This window comes from Tamandua tetradactyla, chromosome 8, assembly GCF_023851605.1.
Source record: "Tamandua tetradactyla isolate mTamTet1 chromosome 8, mTamTet1.pri, whole genome shotgun sequence".
Classification (NCBI taxonomy): Eukaryota; Metazoa; Chordata; class Mammalia; order Pilosa; family Myrmecophagidae; genus Tamandua; species Tamandua tetradactyla.
This window is the reverse complement of record NC_135334.1, coordinates 74,599,658-74,621,083: the sequence shown is the minus strand read 5'-3', so window position 1 is coordinate 74,621,083 and position 21,426 is coordinate 74,599,658. Positions and strand designations below refer to the sequence as shown.

The window sequence follows — 21,426 nt, the reverse complement described above, 5'->3', positions numbered from 1 at the left end:
GGAATCTCTCCCCCACTTTTTTTTTTTCTTTTGGTATACTGTATGGCGGGGTCACATTTCATTATTTTTCCATGTGGATATCCCATTATTGTAGCACCATTTGTTGAATTTTTGTGTTTGTTTGTTTGTTTTGTTTGGCTTGTTTGTTTTTTTGGGAAGTATGTGGACTGGAAATCAAACCCAGGTCTCCTACATGGCTGGCAAGAATTAGACCAGTGAACTATCCTTACACACATACACATATACCCTTTTTTTTTTTAAACATTTTATTGACAGATCTGCACACACATATAGTCCATACATGGTATACAATCATTGGCTCATAATATCATCACACAGTTGTGTATTCATCACCATGATGATTTTTTTTAGAACATTTGCATCACTCCAGAAAAAGAAATAAAAAAATATAAATGGAAAAGTTCAAACAGGTAGCTCATGACAGACTCTGGGATCTGTCATGTAACTACTTGTTGAAGAGTGCTTTGAAAACTATTGCTTTTTTATTAATATGCTTTGTGTATATGTTATACTATGCAATGAAAAAGGTAAAAAAAAAAAAAAAAAAAAAAAAGAGAGAAAGAGAGAAAAAAGCTCATATGTCCCAGATTGGATATCTCATTCTACCCAATTTGTTTTACCCCTCATCCTCCCTATTATTTATTTATTTTTTATCCTTTTTTTTTTTAAATTTAAATTGGCATTTTTTATTACTGATGTTTTTTCTTGAGAAGTGAATTCATTATAACTTAATCTCAGCTGTTTATGTTATGTGGAGACAAGCATAGGTAATTTTATTTTAAATGAAAAAATAGTGTAAAAGTAGTGTTTGTTATTTTAAAAACTCTACTAACAATACAGAAATGAACAGTGAAAAGTGATAAATTATCTGTGTGTAAATTATTTAACCAGCACCTTTAACAATTTATTATGAGCTTTTTGATACCTTTTTAAATATATAAACATTTAAAAATATAAAAAAGTTTTAATTCAAATATCAAGTGTCTACTGTGTAATAGCTCTGGCTTTGCGTGGCTGTAGGTAACTGGAGATGTGCTGTGTGTATCTTCTCATTCTGGGACCCAAGGCTACAGGGGCAGCCCTATCTGGGCTGTGATAGAGAGAGAGAGAGACTGAGCAGAAACATAAAATTGTTTTTTAAGTTCTTCACTTGTGGCAAATCTTCTTGCCTTCTGCTATTTAGAGTATGTCACTTTCTTAAGTCCAAAGTTTAAAATGTCAGGGACATTTACTCACAGCATTCAAGTCAAATTACGTGTCAATGGGCAGGAAAGCATCCTACTGAGGTAAGGGAACAATAATCCAATTTAATGTATCAAGTAAATTGAACTGCTTTGATCCTCCTTTTTTTTTTAATTTTTATTAATAGAACCAATCAACATACAATATGAACATTCTTTTTTTATCACATAGTTGTATATTCATCATCATGATCATCTCTTAGAACATTTGCATCAGTTCAGAAAAAGAAATTTTAAAAAAACAGAAAAAAATTCGTGCATACCATACCCCTTACCCCTCCCTTTCTTCGTTCAGTAGCATTTCAATCTAGTAAATTTATTTTATCATTTGTTCCTCCTATTATTTATTTATTTTTAATCCATATGTTTTACTCATCTGTCCATAAGGTAGATAAAAGAAGCATCAGACACATGGTTTTCACAATCACACAGTCACATTGCAAAAGCTATATCATTATATAATCATCTTCAAGAAACATTATTTTTAATCCATATTTTTAACCCCTCTGTCCATACCCTGGATAAAAGAAGCATCAAGGCAGGCCATGGTGGTTCAGCAGGCAGAATTCTCGCCTGTCATGTCAGAGACCCGGGTTCGATTCTTGGTGCCTGCCCATGCAAAAAAAAAAGGAGCATCAGACCAAGATTTCACGATCACACAGTCACATTGTAAAAGCTGTATCTTGATTCTTCGAGAATCAAGGCTACTGGAATGCACCTTCCCAGTTTCATGTACTTTTCTCCAGTCACTCCAATGCAGCATAAACTAAAATGGGATGATATCTATATAATGCATAAGAATAACCTCCAGAATAACCTCTTGACTCTGTTTGAACTCTCTCAACCACTGAAACTTTATATTTCCCCATTTCTCTCTTCCCTTTTTAGTCAAGAAGGCTTTCTCAATCCCATGATGCCAGGTCCTGGCTCTTTCAGAATGTGGGTTCTGTCCCACATTGCCAGGGAGAATGTAGAGTCAAGGTTATTTATTTTGCTTTTCTCCCAAGGACTTCACATATAGATCCCCTTCCACAAATGAAAGAAAGACATTCAGCAAGTACTTGACTGTCTAGATATAAATCTTGATAAGAGTACAAGAATGACACGGCTCAAATTAATTTATAAGCAATGCTATCCTTGATTAAACTATATTTATTGCAACTCATTTATCAGAAACCAACTAATTGGAACTATCAGGTAGATTGATTTTAGGAGGACTTGACCCTTTTAGAATTATAAGGCAGAAATCACAAGAAAAGCTATAATTAATAATTTATATAAATTGTCCAGTTGCATTCCCCTGTCAGTACACAAGCAGCTCCCTTTTTTCATGTACAGTGTACAGTGAGAATTGATATTCAGGATTTACCTTCTACAAAGCTAGAAAGACTATGAATGATTAAAAGAAAAAATGTTATACTCACCAGTTCTCCTCTTTGTAGCAGGAGAGGATCATGAAGTCTGGTTTTTGGGTTTTTTTTGTTTGGTTGTATCCTGACCCTAAGGTTAAATCTTTGGCAAGGTTTTAGATTTCAGATTATTGAAAAATTTTCCCAAAAATGTAGGTTACAAAATAATAAGTTGAATATGATGTTAAATCTGTGAAAGGAAACTCAGAAAAACCTGGCCATTTTTTACTTACTTTGGGCTACTTATCTTATTTTCAGTAGGTAATGTTTGCATATGGAAATAGATGTGAAACCATCCATATGAATTGTAGTTCTTTTAAATTCATATTTAATAATTGTATAATAAATAACATCCTGCCAAGAAATATGACATACTTAGTAAAGAAGTTAATCATTACAAACAGTCTTAGTTCTTGATATCGAATTTAGCATCTAATGACTTCAAAGCAGCTATTTCGGTAAAGATACTTTTTTATTTTTTTAAGCCCAGTGGAAATTCTGAAATTGAAAAGTGCAGTGACTGAAAAGAATAAGTCAGAAAACTTTAAGGTAGATCATTACAGATTGTCCATTCTTAAGAACAAAGTGAATGTGGAAGAATGATCAGAGCCTGAGTTATGTGTGGAACACCACTAGTGTAATGGAAGTCTCAAAAGAAGAGAGAAGAGAGAAAGGAACAGGAAAAACGTTTTACAACTTTGATGAAAGTCCTACACATTGAAAAAGCTTAGTTAACTCCAAGTAGGTAAACACAAATCTACATCCAGACACATCACAGTTAAACTGTTGAAAGCCAAAGACAGAAAAGTCTCAAAAGCATAAAAAAGAGAGAGAGAAAAGATTTATCTTGTACAGGAAGACCACAATTAGAGTAAAAGCTAATTTATGAAAAGTCAATGAAATGTCATGTTCAGAGTATTGAAAGGAAAAAAATCTGTCAATTAGGATTCTATATTCAACAAAACCATTCTTCAAAAATGAAGATGAATTAATCCATAAAACTTAAAAACCAGGCAGACCTGTCTTACATGAAGTACTTGAGGTTGAAAAGAAGTGACACTGAACCATCGCTTTCATTTCCAAAAAGAAATAAAAGAACTTCAGTGAAAGTAATTGCATAGGTTTGTAGAAGAAAGTTCAGGTATATATTTTTTCTTTTGATTACTGATTTGAGACAGTTATATAGAACAGTGGCTACAAAACTGTTTTGTTGGACTTTAAATATATAAAGATGTAATATATATTACATTGTAGCACAAAGAACGGAAATCTTTAGTCAAAGTTACATTTGATTAAACTTTCTATATTTAACTGGAATTAAGCTAATACTCAGCCTGAAATAGATTTTGCTAAATTAAGATGCATGTTTTAATCTCTAGAATAAGACTTGAGAAAATAATTTGTAAGAGTATATGCTTAAAACAAATTAAGATTGTATATTAGAAAATATTTAACACAAAGGAGGGGAGTAAAAGGGGACTAGAAGGACAAAAAAAGACAGGAGGAATATGTAAAACAGCAAAATGGCGATCATAAATCCACCCATATCAATAATTAAATGTAAATGGGTCAATGTCTCCATTCAAAAGCCAGGGAATAGCATATTAGATTAAAAAACAAGATCCAAGTATGTGCTGTCTTCAGGAGAGACAAACACTTTATATTCAGAGACACAAATAGGTACACAACAGGGATGGAGGAGATACATCATGCAGATAGTAACCAAAAGAAATTTGGAGTGGTCTTACTAATATCAAATAAAACAGACTGTAGGATAAAAATATATTTATTTATTACATGTACATATATATACACACACACACATACACATTACTAGAGCAAAGAGGCGTGGTTCATATTAATAAGAGGGTTACTTCCTTAGAAAAGTATAATATTTATAAGGAAAAATAAATCTAACAACAGTACTAACATAGAAGAAACATAAAATGTCAGAATTGAGGGGGATAATAGAGAATTAAGCAATAATACTTGGAGACTTTGATACCCTACTCTCATTAATTGACTTTAAAAAAAAACTAGACACAAGGTTAAGAATGTAGAAAACTTGAACAACACTATCAACTTTACTCTTGATACCTACTCAACAACAGAATTATAAACAAAAACCAAGAAAACTCATTCCTTATTTTCTTATCAAGCATACCATATGTTCTCCAATATAGACCATATGGTTTCCCATAAAACAGCTAAAAAAAGCATCGATACCCTACAAAGTATTTTTTTTTTAACACAACAGAAGTAAATTTGAAATCAACAACAGAAAAATATTTGGGAAATATTCAGACATGTCTATCAACTCATAGGTCAAAAGGAAATCACAATGAAATTTGATAATATTTTAAACTGCATGAAAACAACAAGAAAAACAACGTATCAAAATTTATGGGGGGCCGGGCAGCAGTGGCTCGGTGACTGATTTCTCGCCTACCATGCCTGAGACCCAGGTTCAATTCCTGGTGCCTGCCCATGGCAAAAAAAAATTTGTTGGATGCCTTTGAAGGCACAGTGTTGGTTGGAATAAGCCAGACAAAAAGCATAAATATCATGTGATCTCACTTAAATAATTAAAATATGAAGATTCCTCGGCAATAGAGATGCAATACTAGAGATCAGTAATGGAAAGATAAGGGATATGGGATGTGTTTTGGGTGTTTTTTGTTTTTTGTTTTTGGCATAATGAAAACATTGCAGCAATTCTGAAATTGATTGTGGTGATGTATGCACAACTGTGATGATAATGTGAACTATTGATTGTATACTTTGGATGCATTGTAGAGTGTGTGAATATATCAATAAAATTGCAAAAAAAAAAGCACGCATACTGTACCATCTCATTTGTATAGCATAATTAGAAGATGTAGATTCATAGCTGGAAACTTGGATACAGGTTAGCAAGGGCTGTGGTAAGGTGAAATTAAGGATGGGCACTTAATGATTAAATGGTTTGGGGAAATGGAACACTTTTGGTAATAGATGGATGTGATAGCACATGGTGAATGTAGTTAAAAGTAATGAAATATATGTTTGAATGTGGTTAAAATGGGAAATTTTAAGTTGTATATATGTTACAAGGATTAAAATTTTTATCTATTTTATCTATAAAATTTGTGAAATGTACCTGAAGTGATGCATAGTGGGGAATCTGTAGTTTTAAAATTACTTATTAGGAAAAAAGAATCTCATGTTAATAACCTAAGCTTCCATGTTAAGAAACTAGAAAAAGAAAAGGAAACTAAACTCAAACATAGAAGGGTGGAAATAATAGAGCAGAAATTAACAAAAATAAAAATCGAGAACATCAGTGACATCAAAAGTTCTTTCAAAAGATAAACAAAATATATGGGAGACCTGGATTTGATTCCCAGACCATGCACCCAAAAGAAAGAAAAGATAACAAAATTGATAAACCTTTAGACTGGCCATGAAAAAAAAAAGAAAACATAAGTTGACAAATTACTTGGAAGATATAAATTAGCAAAAGTCCCTCAAGAAATCAGAAATCTAGCATATGTAGAATGGAATGATTTCTAAATGTTGTGTTAATTTCTTTTTTTTTTAATTAATAAAAAAAATCAAAAATCTAGATAGACCTATAACAAGGAAAAAAATTGTGTAAGTAATTAAATATCTTCACTCAGAAAAGCACCAGTCCAGATGGCTTCGCTGGAAATTTTATCAGATATTTAAAGAGGAAACAATGTCAGCCTTCTACATACACTTCCAGACAACAGATGAGGGAGCACTTTCCGACCAATTCTGGTCATGTCAGCATTACCCTTTTACCAAAGCATATCTATGAAAAACTTATAGCTAACAACATAATTAATGGTGAACAACTGAATGCTTTCTCCCTACAATAGAAGCAGACCTGAGATTACTGCTGTCACCCTTTCTATACAACATCGTAGTGAATATTATTAACCAATGTAATTAGACAAGAAAAGCAAACAAAAGGCACACGGATTCCAAAGGAAGAAATAGATGTCTTTATTTGCAGGTGGCTTGATCTTTTATGTAGAAATTCCTAAGAAACTATTAAATTCAGTAAGATCTCAGCATACAACATCATTATGCAGAATTCTGTTATATTTCTGTATATCAGCAATGAACAATCCAAAAATGAAATTAATAAGATTTCATTCACAGTAGCATCAGAAAGAATATTGGGGGATTTAATGAAACAAATGAGGTGCACAACTTTTTTTTAATGCGATTTTATTGAGATAGATTCCTACACCAAATAATCCATCCAGAATATACAGTCAATAGCTCACATTATCATCATATAGTTGTGCCTTCATCACCACAATCAATTTTAGAAGATTTTCATTTCTCCAAGAAAGAAACAATAAAAGTTTAAAATAGCGCCTAAAACATTCCATACCCCTTATCCTACCCTATTATTTATTTATTTTTTGGTCTGTTTTATTACTCATCTACCCAAACACTGGAAAAAGGGAGTGTCAGTCATTAGGTTTTCATGGTCACATGATAAATAGTTATACAGTCATTATCAAGAATGAAGATTATAGTTTGACAGTTTCAGGTATTTCCTTTGAGCTGTTCTTAATAACATTAAAACTAAAAAGGGATATATATAATGCATAAGGATAACCTCCAGAATGACCTCTCAACTCTATTTGAAATCTTTCAGCCATTGAAACCGTAAAACATTGCTGAGAGAAATAGAGATCTAAATAAATGAAGAGACATTCCATGTTTGTGGACTATGGGCTGTTTGAACTTAAGCACTCTTGGCCTTTTGGACCTAGTAATTCTTTGTTATGGGAGCTGTCCTGGGCATTGTAGTATGTTTAGCAGGATCCCTGGCCTGTACCTACTGCATTCCTCTATCCACCCCTCTAGTATGACAACCAAAAATGTCTTCAGACATTGTCATTTGCGGGGGCAAAACTACCCTCTTAAGAAGCGCTTATGTATTGGAAGCCTTAATATTGTTGATGAGTGTTCTCCCCAAATTAATCTACAGATTCAGTGCAGTCCCTTGAGAATCCCAGCAGTTTTTTTGTTTTGTTTTGTTTTGTTTGCAGAAACTGACAAGCTAATCGTTATGTGGAAACAAAAAGCCTAAACAATTTTGGAAAAGAACAAAGAGGGCTGATTTTAAAACTTACTATAAAACGGTACAGTAATCAAGATAATGTGGTGGTACTGGCATAACAATGGACATATAGATCAGTGGAACAGAAATGAAAATCCAAATAATAAAACCCTTTCATTTGTGGACAATTGATTTTTCAATAAAGTTGCTGGGACAATTTAAATTGTGAAAGAATAATCTTTTTAACAAGTAGTTTTGTAATAGTTGAATATTCATCTGCAAAAAAAGATGAACTTAGATCCTTATCCAGAAATTAACTCATGATGTATCTTAGACTTAAATGTAGGAACTAAAACTATAAATAGTTTTTAGGAAAACAGGAGGGAATCTCCGTGATCTTGGGCTAGACATGACACCAAAAGCATGATCCATAAAAGAAAATGCCTGATGTCAAGATGCATCTAAATTAAACACTTATGTGCTTCAGAGGACACCATTAACAGGGTCAAAAGACAGTCTATAGTCTCGTAGTAAATAATGTGCAAATTGTATATCTGATAAAGGACTTTTATCAGTAATATATAATGAACATTTGCAACTTAACAGTAAAAAGACAACCTAGTTTTAAAATGGTTAAAATATTTTAATAGGCATTTCCTCAAAGAAGCTCAATGAAAGCTTACTAAGCACTTGAAAAATGCTCAACATTAAGGAAATGCAAAGTATAACCACAGTGAGATACCACTTCACAGCCACTAAAATGACTGTGTAATAAAAAAAAGACTGACACAAGGGTTTGCAAGGATGTGGTGAAACTGGAACCGTCATACACTGCCAAAGGGATTATAAAAAGGCACAGGCCACTTTTTAAAAACATTTTGGCAGTTTCTTATAACTTTAAACATAAGTGTAACATAGAGGTCAGGAATTTCATTCCCAGTCATCCAAGAGAAATGGATACATATATTAACATATAGACTTGTATGTGAATGTTTGTAGCAACATTACTCATCATAACTAAAAACTGGAAAGAATCCAAATGCCCATCAACTGGTGAATGGATAAACAAATGTGGCAAATCCATACAATATTCAGTAATAAAAAAGATAAATGTTGCAACATGGATGAACTTAAAATACATGCGAAGTGAAAGAATTCAAAAGTAAATAAACGTGATTCCATTTATATGAAATGTTTGGAAATGGCATATTTGTAGAGATGCAAAGTATATTGTTGCATAAAAATGAGGATTGAGATAGCTAATGAGTATGATGGATCTTTTGAGGGTATAGACATGTTCTGAAACTGGAGTCATGTTAGTTAAGCAACTGTATAAATTTCCTTTAAAAAATTAATCAAACTTATCCCTGTAAAGAATAGGCTGAGCCTACTTAAAATTAGGCCTAAGAGTTGCTTCCAGAGAACCTCTTTTGCTGCTCAGATGGCCTATCACTCTCATTCAGCCAACATGGCAAGCGAGCTCACTGCCCTTCCCCTCTCTGCATGGGACATGACTCCCAGCGGTATAGGCCTCCCTGGCAACATGGGACAGAAATCCTAGAATGAGCTGCGACTCAGCAACAAAGGATTGAGAAAACCTTCTCGACTGAATGGGAAAGAGAGAAATGAGACAAAATAAAGTGTCAGTGGCTGAGATTCCAAACAGAGTTGAGAGGTTATCCTGGAGGTTATTCTTACGCATTAAATAGATAATCACTTTTTTAATTAAGGGTAACAGAGAGGCTGGAGAGAACTGCCTGAAAATGTAGAGCTGTGTTTCAGTAGCCATGTTTTTTGAAGATGATTGTATAATGTTATAGCTTTTGTGAGGTGACTGTGTGATTGTGAAAACCTTGAGTCTGATGCTTCTTTTATCTACTTTATGGACAGATGAGTAAAACATATGGATTAAAAATAAATAATGAGGGAACAAATGTTAAACTAAATCTAGTAGATGGAAATGCTAGTGATCAATGAAAGGGAGGAGTAAGGGGTATGGTATGTATGAATTTTTTTGTTTTCTTTTTATTTCTTTTTCTGAATTGATGCAAATATTCTAAGAGATGATCATGATGATAAATATACAACTATGTAATAGTATTGTGAATTACTGATTATATGTTAAGAATGATATGTTGGGTGGGCCACGGTGGCTCAGCAGGCAGGAATGCTTGCCTGCGATGCCAGAGGACCCGGGCTCAATTCCCGATGCCTGCCCATGTTAAAAAAAAAAAAAAAAGAATGATATGTTAAGAATGTTTTTGTTTGTTGTTATATTTTTTAATAAAATTTCAAAAAAAAGGAAAAAGTAATGGTAGAGTTCCATAAGGGGCCAATGAAAAAAATCTTTCCATCTGGGAAACCCGTAGTACCCTCTCAAACATTGGGGGCTTCTAAGAAAATAGGCAAACCCCTTGATTTTGAGGCTTGCCCTTAAGAAACTTCTTTCTATAGCAGAGAAGCTAAGACTACCTATAATTATGCCTTAGAGTTGCTTCCCGGACAACCCTTCGTTGGTCAGTTATGGCCTCTCTCTCTCTAAGCCCACTCTGCAAGGAGAATCATTACCTTCTCCCCTACCTGGGACATGATATTCAAGGGTGAAAGTCTCCCTGGCAACATGGAACATGACTCCCAGAGAAGATCCCTGATACCATGGAATCAACAGCACCTTCCCGAGTGGAAGAAGTGTAACAGATAAGGCCTCAGTGGCTAAGAGAGTTCAAATACAGTCCAGAAGCTATTCTGGAGGCTACCCTTATGCATACGTAAGCTAGATATTACTAATTCCTGTGGTTTGCCACACCCCAATCAACATCATTATCGTTAACTCTTAACAATGCCTAGGGATCTGAGACTCAATAAAAGTTTCTTGCACTAAGTTTATTTTCCTGAAATGTATAACCTCTGGAGGATTCCTAGGCCTGATAAAATCCTGAGACCAGGAGGGACCAGCCTCTCCCAAGATTATCAACTAATTACATCACCCATCCCTTATTGTCAACACCCCTTATCAACATAAAAAAGTTCAAATGGATATTGCCAAAATATCCCTATAGATTGAGAGAAGGATCAAAGGAGAAGAAGTTGTAACAGAGAAAATAGTATTTAACAAATGAGTGCGATTGCTGATACTAGATTAACATTTCTTTTAGCCTTTACAGTTTTGAAGGAGCTAGAAGGAAAAATGTGAAATAGTAGAATGGTAACCCATAACATACTTAAACCCATACATACATGTTAAAATGTACTTTAAAAGTTATTGGTTTTTTTCTTTCTACTTTTTGTATATATGTTATATTTCATAATTTTAAAATGTTAAAAAAAAAAAAGAGGTAGTACCCTAGAATTCCTAACATTTACTCAGCATATTTTACCTTTGATGGGGAAGTTTTTGTGGAAAGTCATATAATGACAGAAGTTAATTAGTTAACTATGTGATGAGAGCAAAGAGAAGTGGATGATCATAACAGACAATGGTATTAAGCTATGGTGTATTAATGTCCTCTCTAAATTTGACCATCTCTAATGACTAGGATATTTTGTATTTGCTCTCTTGTGGGTGATGTATACAGTCTTTCCTTTTTTCTTTATCAGTCACCTAGAATACTAGCAGCTAGTAGACAAATGGGCTGTAGCACTTACTGCATGAATCAGTCCAGTCATACAGGCCTAGCAATACATTTCCAAGGGTGCTCCTGATACAGGTTTCTTTCTTCTAGGCTCATCTTTTGTTAAAAAATATTTACTGATATATAATTCATATACCATGTAATTCATCTATCTAAAGTGTACAGTTCATTCATTTTTCGTATATGTATAGAGATGTGCAACTATTGCCACAGTTTTAGAACATTTTCTTTGCCTCAGAAAGAAACCCCAAACCCTTTAGCTATCATCTCCCTATTCTCCTTTTCCCAATTACCCTAAGCAAATACTAATCGACTTTCTGTCTGTACAGATTTCCTATTCTGAACGTTCATATGAATGTAATCATGTATTGTGTGGACTTTTTATGCCTGGCTTCTTTCACTTAGCATGACATTTTCAGGGTTCACCATGCATCAATTCTTCATTCCTTTTTTTGTGGGCAAGTACTATTCCTGTCCATTCATCCATTGAAGAACATTTGGGTTGAGTGTACTTTTTAGCTATTATAAATAATACCTCTATAAACATTTGTATGCAAGTTTCCTGTGAACATGTTTTCATTTCTCTTGAGTTATTCCTAGGAGTGGAATTACTGGGTCATATGGTAACTCAATGTTTTTTTCTCTGAGGAACTGTCATAAGTTTTCCAAAACACTGCACCATTTTGCATTGCTCATACCCAGTGTGTCAGTGTTTCTATTTCTCCAGCTAACACTTGTCTGACTTTTTGATTCTGGCCATGTTAGTGAATTTGAGGTGCTATCATTGTCATTGGATTTGTATTTCCCTACTGATGATGCTGATCATCTTTTCATGTGTTGGCCATTTGTATATCTTTCTTAGAGAAATGTCTATTCAAGTCCTGTGCCCTTTGTGTGTTTGTTTTTATTTATTTTTATTTATTATTTTTTTTGAAACATAAACGTTCTTAACATATGCTCATTCCATTCTACATGTATAATCAGTAATTCACAATATCACATAGTTGCAAATTCATCATCATGATCATTTCTTAGAACATTTGCATCAATTCAGAAAAAGAAATAAAAAGACAACAAAAATAAAACGAAAACAAAAAAGAAATTATACATACCATACCCCTTACCCCTCCCTTCCGTTGATCACCAGTACCTCAAACTAAATTTATCTTAACATTTGTTCCCCCCATTATCCATTTTTATTCCATATGTTCTACTCATCTGTTGACAAGATAGATAAAAGGAGCATCTGACACAAGGTTTTCACAATCACACAGTATAATATAGCAATGAAATCTATATCATTATATGATCACACAGTCACGTTGTGAAAGCTATATCATTATACAATCATGATCAAGAAACATGGCTACTGGAACACAGCTCTACATTTTCAGGCAGTTCCCTCCAGCCTCTCCATTACATCTTGGATAACAAGGTGATATCTACTTAATGCGTAAGAATAACCTCCAGGATAACCTCTCGACTCTGTTTGGAATCTCTCAGCCATTGATACTTTGTCTCATTTCACTCTACCCCCTTTTGGTAGAGAAGGTTTTCTCAGTCCCTTGATGCTTGGTCTCAGCTCATTCTAGAGTTTATCTCAATCTCTTGATGCTGAGTCTCAGCTCTTTCTAGGATTTCTGTCCCACGTTGCCAGGAAGGTCCACACCCCTGGGAGTCATGTCCCACGTAGAGAGGGGGAGGGTGGTGAGTTTGCTTGTTGTGTTGGCTGGAGAGAGAGGCCGCATCTCAGCAACAAAAGAGGCTCTCTTGGGGGTGACTCTTAGGCCTAATTTTAAGTAGGCTTGACCTATCCTTTGTGGGGTTAAGTTTCATATGAACAAACTCCAAGACTGGGGGCTCAGCCTATAGCTTCGGTTGTCCACGTTGCTTGTGAGAATATCAAGAATTCAACTTGGAGAAGTTGAATTTCTCCCCGTTCTCACCATTCCCTGAAGGGGACTTTGCAAACACTTTTCCACTCACTGATCAAATCTGTGTGTTTGTTTTTAATTTAAAGTTATTATCTTACAGTTCTGGAGGTCAGAAAATGAAAAATGGGTTTCACTGAGCTGAAATCAAGTTGTTGGCAGGGTTATGTTACTTTGAGGGTTCTAGTGAAGAATCTGTCCTTTCCTTATCTAGTTTATAAAGGCCACCAGTATTCCTTGGCTCCTAGCCCCTTCCTCCATCTTCAAAGCCAGCATCGTAGCATCCTCAAATCTCTTTCGGACTCTGACCCTCCTGCCTTCCTGTTTTTCATTTATTTATTTTTTTTAATATTTTTATTGAAAAATCTTTGCATACAGTCCATATGTGGTATACAGTCAGTAGTTCACAATATCATCACACAATTGTATATTCATCACCATGATCATTTTTAGAACGTTTGCATCACTCCAGAAAAGATATAAAAAGAAAAAAGAAAAAACTCATACATTCCATACCCCTTACCCCTCCCTCTAATTGACCATTAGTATTTCAATGTACCCAATATTTTTACCCTTTATCTCCTCCTATTATTTATTTTCATCTTTATTTTTTTACTCATTTAATTGGGTCACCCCAGGTCTGCCTAGTTTCTGAAGGATATCTGATAGTAGGCCTTAACTTCTGGTAGCATTGTACTTTATATAGTCATGTAAGCATAGAAACAAAGAATTTTTACCTTAACTTACTGTTCAGGTAGAAATTCTCATAAGCTGAATTTCCTGTCTCCTAACATTCTGGTTTATTGGGCTCTTTTGGTTGCCCCAGTCAGCCCTTTGTATTCAACAAATTCTATTATAAATGTTATTTGTCTGAAACCTGTTATGTAACTACTTGTTGAAATATACTTTGAAAATCATTTTTTTTCTTTTCTTTGTATATAGGTTATATTTAACAATAAAAAATGTGTTATCGGACTCTTGGGAGTAAAAGACTCACTCATTCTCCTGATACTATGTACATATATTTTATCTTTAGGTTTGAGTTTGCCATTTTTCAGTGTCATCACACAGTGGATTCTACTTGGGCATGTTTTCAATGATCTCGTCTCAGTTTTCACAACAAATCTTTGAATGAGTTGATGTCTTACTCCATTTTACAGATATAGTCCATGTCTGCTGTCACAGAGGTAGTAGATCTGTAGTTAGTTGAGCTGCCTCACTGTGTAATTAAACTACTTTGCAGATTTTCTAACCAAGCGGAAAATGACTTCTTGATGACTATTTTGGCAGTACTGCGGAGAGCAGTCATAGGTATTAAGGTCTCCCATCTGTGGCCTGGAAGAAGTAATAAGATAGTACTCCCCAATGTTTCAGTAAGACTCAATCCTCAGTGATCACCGGAGGGCTTCTATTTCTTTTTCAGGTGATCATCGTCTTGCTCTTCTTTTATCCCAGCTGGTAGGTAGCCAGTCAGTCCGGGAGCTTCTCATCATGCAGCTGGTGGACTGGCATCAGCTCCAAGCTGACTGCTTCATCCAGGAGGAGAGACTGCGCATCTTTGCCCTATTGGCTGGAAAACCGGTACTTTTTTTTTCTTAGAAACTCAACATAAATTTTCTCATAAATTCATGATTACTTGAGGTCGGGGCAAAGAGATAACTTTGAAAATTGTATACTATCACCCATGATTAGGCAGTTTATTTTTTTGTTTTTATTTATTTATTTTTTTAAATATAACAACAAAGGCAAACATTCTTAACTTAGGATCATGCTGTTCTACATATATAAGAAGTAATTCACAATATCATCACATAGTTGCATATTCATCATCATGATCATTTCTTAGAACATTATGCAACTGACTTTTAATTTTTTTTTTTTTTTTTAAATTTTTTTTTTTTTTTTTAAAGAGAGAGGGAGGGAGGGAAGGAAAGACAGAGAGAAGGAAGGAAGGATGGAAGGAAGGAAGGAAGAAAGGGAAACATCTTTAAACATTTTCTTGTTTTTATTGTATTTTGTTTGTTTGTTTGTTTTTTACATGGGCTGGGGCCGGGAATCGAACCGAGGTCCTCCGGCATGGCAGGCAAGCACTTTGCCCGCTGAGCCACCGCGGCCCGCCCCTGACTTTTAATTTTTAATGAAAATGTTTTGAACTATAAAGTTAGAACATGCACACTAAAAAAAAATTGTAGAAATTAAAGTTAAAACCACTATATCATAGAGATAAATGATGTAATTTGTCATATTCCAGTTTCTAAGCTTGTATCAACATGTATGTGTACATAGTTATACATCTGTATAGGAAAGTAAAATCAAATGATGCATAGCATCTCTAAGTTTTTTTTTTCTTTTTAACTTACCGTATATGGACATTTTTCCACGTCACACAGCTCTATTATTTTTAATGGCCACATCTATACAACATATATACTGTATAGAAGATGTAATTTTTTTAAGCCTCATCTTTATTAATGCCTATCTGTTTGACTAATTTCTTAAACTCAATTCCCACAACAGGTATCTCGTAGAATTTGTGCATATCTTAAATTTTCATAAGTTATCAACTGTGAGTAGTAAGAAGAACTCTGTGCTCAAATAGCTTTCATTTCTTTTTCTCAGAATTGAGAACTTATCTAAATTTATCCTCTCTCCTACCATGGACTATATATTTTATATACCAGAGTTGTTGACACAGGCACCTAGATCATTTAATGAATAGATGAATAATGTGCAGTGACAAGTTACGAACACTAACACAGTAACTTATACTTATGATGGTGATTTTGTCTCCTGGAGGTGTGGCAGCTCTCAGAGAGGAAGCAAATCAATGTGTGCTCCCACCTAGATTGGAAACGGTCCCTGGCTGTCCATCTCTGGTATCTACTTCCACCTACAGCTTCCATTTCCAAGGCACTCAGCATGTATGAAGAAGCATTTCAGGTAAATGATCCCAGTAGAGTAAAGTTGTAGTAGGAATTCTCTGTTTCCTAGAAAAGTCCTATAGAGAAGAAATCATCAAATCACATCTCATAATACATTTTATTAATAACTACCTTTATCAAAAGTACCATAAAGTTGAAACAGACCCAGGAAATTTGATGAGAAGCTTTCTCCTGTCTTTGGACAGGAGACAAAAACGTCTCCAAAATATGCTTTCCTTTTATTAAATGATATTATATTATAGTGTAATATAATAACCATAGTTTACTCTGTTACCGCTGGTTTTATGCTCCCAAGTTAGAGGGTTTTCTTCATCCCTAATACTATTTTATTCCATTGGGAATTCACTGAAATATAGCCTGACCCCAGGTTTGGGGTAGCCCCACATTAACAGGTCTAATATTTGCCTACAAATACCACTTCCCATATTTTGTCAGTGTTGAGATTGAAGAATTATTATTGCTTTTAATGTCACTATTTCTTGAATTTTCTTCTTACTGTCTGTATTTATTGTCTTTGACATATGTCAGCATTACTTGTCATGAAAAAGAGGGAACACTAAGAACAGTGTCATAAGATTGTAACAAGTATGTGGATTCATTAAGAACTACCTGATATCTTTGCCAGTCCATCAAAGTCAGATAATATGCCACTGATCAAAAACGTTAAAATCCTTGATAGATTCCTTTTGAATGTTACATCTTTTTTAAAAAATATTTTCAAACTTAAATAACAGTTAACAAAAGTAATACAAGCCCCATACAGAGAACCCCAACATAGCCCTATCCCTGCAAATACACAGATCCACAAATTTTAACATTTGCTATATCATTCTGTCTATCCATTAGTCTGTCAATCTTTATATCTGTCCAACTTTGTCTATATCTCAAACCATTTCCTGAACACTTGAGTAATGGTATTTCTTAAACACTTAATACTACTATGCACATTTCCTAAGAATAATAATATTCACTTATATATCTATTTTAAAGTGCAGTTATAAGTTCAAGAAATTTGACATTGATATAAAATTTACAGTTTATATTCCAGTTCTTCATGTGTCCCAGTAATTTTCTTTTGGGCCTTTTCTCCTCCATCATTAGATCCAGTCCAGGATGATGTATTGAATTTGAATGCCATTGTCTCTATAGTCATTCTTGGTTTTTTTCACTTGTGGAAACTTACTCACAACATATACTTTCCTATTTCAGCCACTCCCAAACACACACTTCAGTGGGGTTAATCACATTCACTCTGTTATGGTGCCCTCACCTCTTTCAATTAGTAAACTTACCCATCTCCCCAAATAAAAATCCTATTCACATGCTGCATTAACTCTCCATTCCCTCTGTCCTCCACCCTGGCAACCTGTACTCTTGTTTCAGTCTGTGTGAGCTTATATATTCTAAGCATTCATAAAATTTACCGTGGAGCTTAAAATTATAAATCCTTCAGTCTACGTGAACTTATATATTCTAAACTTTCTTTATAGTTACATGGAGCTTAAAATTATAAATCTTTAACAGTCTCATTTTGCTTCGATGCCAATTTAATTTCAATAATATACACAGATTTTTGTTCCTATACCCCAGCATCCCTCAACTTTCATATTTACACTTTATGAGTCCAAAACACTGATTTCTCATTACATTTTATGCATTTACCTTTTAAATCCAATAGGGTAAAAAAGGTGGAGTTACAAACCAAAAATGGAATGGTTTTATATTTCTATTTACCCATGTTGTTACCCTCACTGGAGATCATCATTTCTTCTCATGGCTTTCATCTGTTGTCCTTTCCTTTTTCTTTTTTCTTTTTTTTTAATTTTTAGTAATAAATTCAGTCAACATACAACGTGAACATTCTTAACGTTATGATCATTCCATACTTGGTGTGCAGTCAGTGGCTCACAGTATCATCACATAGTTGTGTATTCATCACCATGATCATTTCTCAGAATATTTACAACCCTCCAGAAAAAGAAATAAAAAGAAAAGAAAAAACTCATACATACCATACCCCGTACCCTTTCCTCTCATTGACCACTAGTATTTCCCTCTACCCAATTTATTTTAACATTTGTTCCCCCTGTTATTTATTTATTTATTTATTTATTTATTTATTTTATTTTTTTAAATTTTTTCTTTTTTTAAATGGGCAGGCACCAGGTATCGAACCTGGGTCCTCTGGCATGGCAAGCAAGCGTTCTTGACTGCTGAGCTACCGTGGCCCCCCGTTATTTGTTTGTTTGTTTGTTTGTTTGTTTGTTTTTGTAGCTCCATTCAGTGTTTTAACATAATTACATTACAATTAGGTAGTATTATGCTGTCCATTTTTGAGTTTTTGTATCTAGTCCTGTTACACAGTCTGTATCCCTTCACCTCCAATTACCCATTATGTTACCCTGTTTCTAACTCCTGATGGTCTCGGTTACCAATGACATATTTATTCCAAGTTTATTCTCTAATGTCGGTTCACATCAGTGGGACCATACAGTATTTGTCCTTTAGTTTTTGGCTAGTCTCACTCAGCATAATGTTCTCTAGGTCCATCCATGTTATTACATGCTTCATAAGTTTATTCTGTCTTAAAGCTGCATAATATTCCATCGTATGTATATACCACAGTTTGTTTAGCCACTCATCTGTTGATGAACATTTTGGCTGTTTCCATCTCTTTGCAATTCTAAATAATGCTGCTGTAAACATTGGTGTGCAAATGTCCATTTGTGTCTTTGCCCTTAAGTCCTCTGAGTAGATACCTTGCAATGGTATTGCTGGGTCGTATGGCAATTCTATATTCAGCTTTTTGAGGAACCGCCAAACTGCCTTCCACACTGGTTGCACCATTTGACATTCCCACCAACAGTGGATAAGTGTGCCTCTTTCTCCGCATCCTCTCCAGCACTTGTCATTTTCTGTTTTGTTGATAATGGCCATTCTGGTGGGTGTGAGATGATATCTCATTGTGGTTTTGATTTGCATTTCTCTAATGGCCAGGGACATTGAGCATCTCTTCATGTGCCTTTTGGCCATTTGTATTTCCTCTTCTGAGAGGTGTCTGTTCAAGTCTTTTTCCCATTTTGTAATTGGGTTTGCTGTCTTTTTGTTGTTGAGTTGGACAATCTCTTTATAAATTCTGGATACTAGACCTTTATGTGATATGTCGTTTCCAAATATTGTCTCCCATTGTATAGGCTGTCTTTCTACTTTCTTGATGAAGTTCTTTGATGCACAAAAGTGTTTAATTTTGAGGAGCTCCCATTTATTTCTTTCTTTCTTCAGTGCTCTTGCTTTATGTTTAAGGTCCATAAAACCGCCTCCAATTGTAAGTTTCATAAGATATCTCCCTACATTTTCCTCTAACTGTTTTATGGTCTTAGACCTAATGTTTAGACCTTTGATCCATTTTGAGTTAACTTTTGTATAGGGTGTGAGATACGGGTCCTCTTTCATTCTTTTGCATATGGATATCCAGTTCTCTAGGCACCATTTATTGAAGAGACTGTTCTGTCCCAGGTGAATTGGCAAATGTCCATAGATGAGAGGGTCTATATCTGAGCACTCTATTCAATTCCATTGGTCAGTATATCTATCTTTATGCCAATACCATGCTGTTTTGACCACTGTGGCTTCATAATATGCCTTAAAGTCAGGCAGCGCGAGACCTCCAGCTTCGTTTTTTTTCCTCAAGATACTTTTAGCAATTCGGGGCACCCTGCCCTTCCAGATAAATTTGCTTATTGGTTTTTCTATTTCCAAAAAATAAGTTGTTGGGATTTTGATTGGTATTGCATTGAATCTGTAAATCAATTTAGGTAGGATTGACATCTTAACTATATTTAGTCTTCCAATCCATGAACCCGGTATGCCCTTCCATCTATTTAGGTCTTCTGTGATTTGTTTTAACAGTTTTTTGTAGTTTTCTTTGTATAGGTCTTTTGTCTCTTTAGTTAAATTTATTCCTAAGTACTTTATTCTTTTAGTTGCAATTGTAAATGGAATTCGTTTCTTGATTTCCCCCTCCGCTTGTTCATTGCTAGTGTATAGAAACGCTACAGATTTTTGAATGTTGATCTTGTAACCTGCTACTTTGCTGTACTCATTTATTAGCTCTAGTAGTTTTGTTGTAGATTTTTCCGGGTTTTTGACGTATAGTATCATATCGTCTGCAAACAGTGATAGTTTTACTTCTTCCTTTCCAATTTTGATGCCTTGTATTTCTTTTTCTTGTCTAATTGCTCTGGCTAGAACCTCCAACACAATGTTGAATAATAGTGGTGATAGTGGACATCCTTGTCTTGTTCCTGATCTTAGGGGGAAAGTTTTCAATTTTTCCCCATTGAGGATGATATTAGCTGTGGGTTTTTCATATATTCCCTCTATCATTTTAAGAAAGTTCCCTTGTATTCCTATCCTTTGAAGTGTTTTCAACAGGAAAGGATGTTGAATCTTGTCAAATGCCTTCTCTGCATCAATTGAGATGATCATGTGATTTTTCTGCTTTGATTTGTTGATATGGTGTATTACATTAATTGATTTTCTTATGTTCAACCATCCTTGCATACCTGGGATGAATCTTACTTGGTCGTGATGTATAATTCTTTTAATGTGTTGCTGGATTCGATTTGCTAGAATTTTGTTGAGGATTTTTGCATCTATATTCATTAGAGAGATTGGTCTGTAGTTTTTTGTTTTTTTTTTTTTGTAATATCTTTGCCTGGTTTTGGTATGAGGGTGATGTTGGCTTCATAGAATGAATTAGGTAGCTTTCCCTCCGCTTCGATTTTTTTGAAGAGTTTGAGCAGAGTTGGTACTAATTCTTTCTGGAATGTTTGGTAGAATTCACATGTGAAGCCATCTGGTCCTGGACTTTTCTTTTTGGGAAGCTTTTGAATGACTGATTCAATTTCTTTACTTGTGATTGGTTTGTTGAGGTCATCTATTTCTTTTTGAGTCAAAGTTGGTTGTTCATGCCTTTCTAGGAACTTGTCCATTTCATCTACATTGTTGTATTTATTAGCGTAAAATTGTTCATAGTATCCTCTTATTACCTCCTTTTTTCTGTGAGGTCAGTGGTTATGTCTCCTCTTCCATTTCTGATCTTATTTATTTGCGTCCTCTCTCTTCTTCTTTTTGTCAATCTTGCTAAGGGCCCATCAATCTTATT

The 21,426-nt window shown here is 34.5% G+C and overlaps 1 protein-coding gene across 6 annotated transcripts in view; it reads left to right on the top strand.

Moving 5' to 3' along the window:
* Window positions 1–21,426, top strand: part of NUP98 (nucleoporin 98 and 96 precursor) — a 195,109-nt gene that overhangs the window by 138,194 nt on the left and 35,489 nt on the right. For all 6 annotated transcript variants that reach the window (XM_077113751.1, XM_077113750.1, XM_077113749.1 and 3 more), the window contains exons 26-27: window positions 14,741–14,898; window positions 16,114–16,257. In XM_077113751.1, coding sequence (XP_076969866.1) covers window positions 14,741–14,898; window positions 16,114–16,257 — 302 coding nt within the window. The remainder of the gene's footprint in view (window positions 1–14,740; window positions 14,899–16,113; window positions 16,258–21,426) is intronic.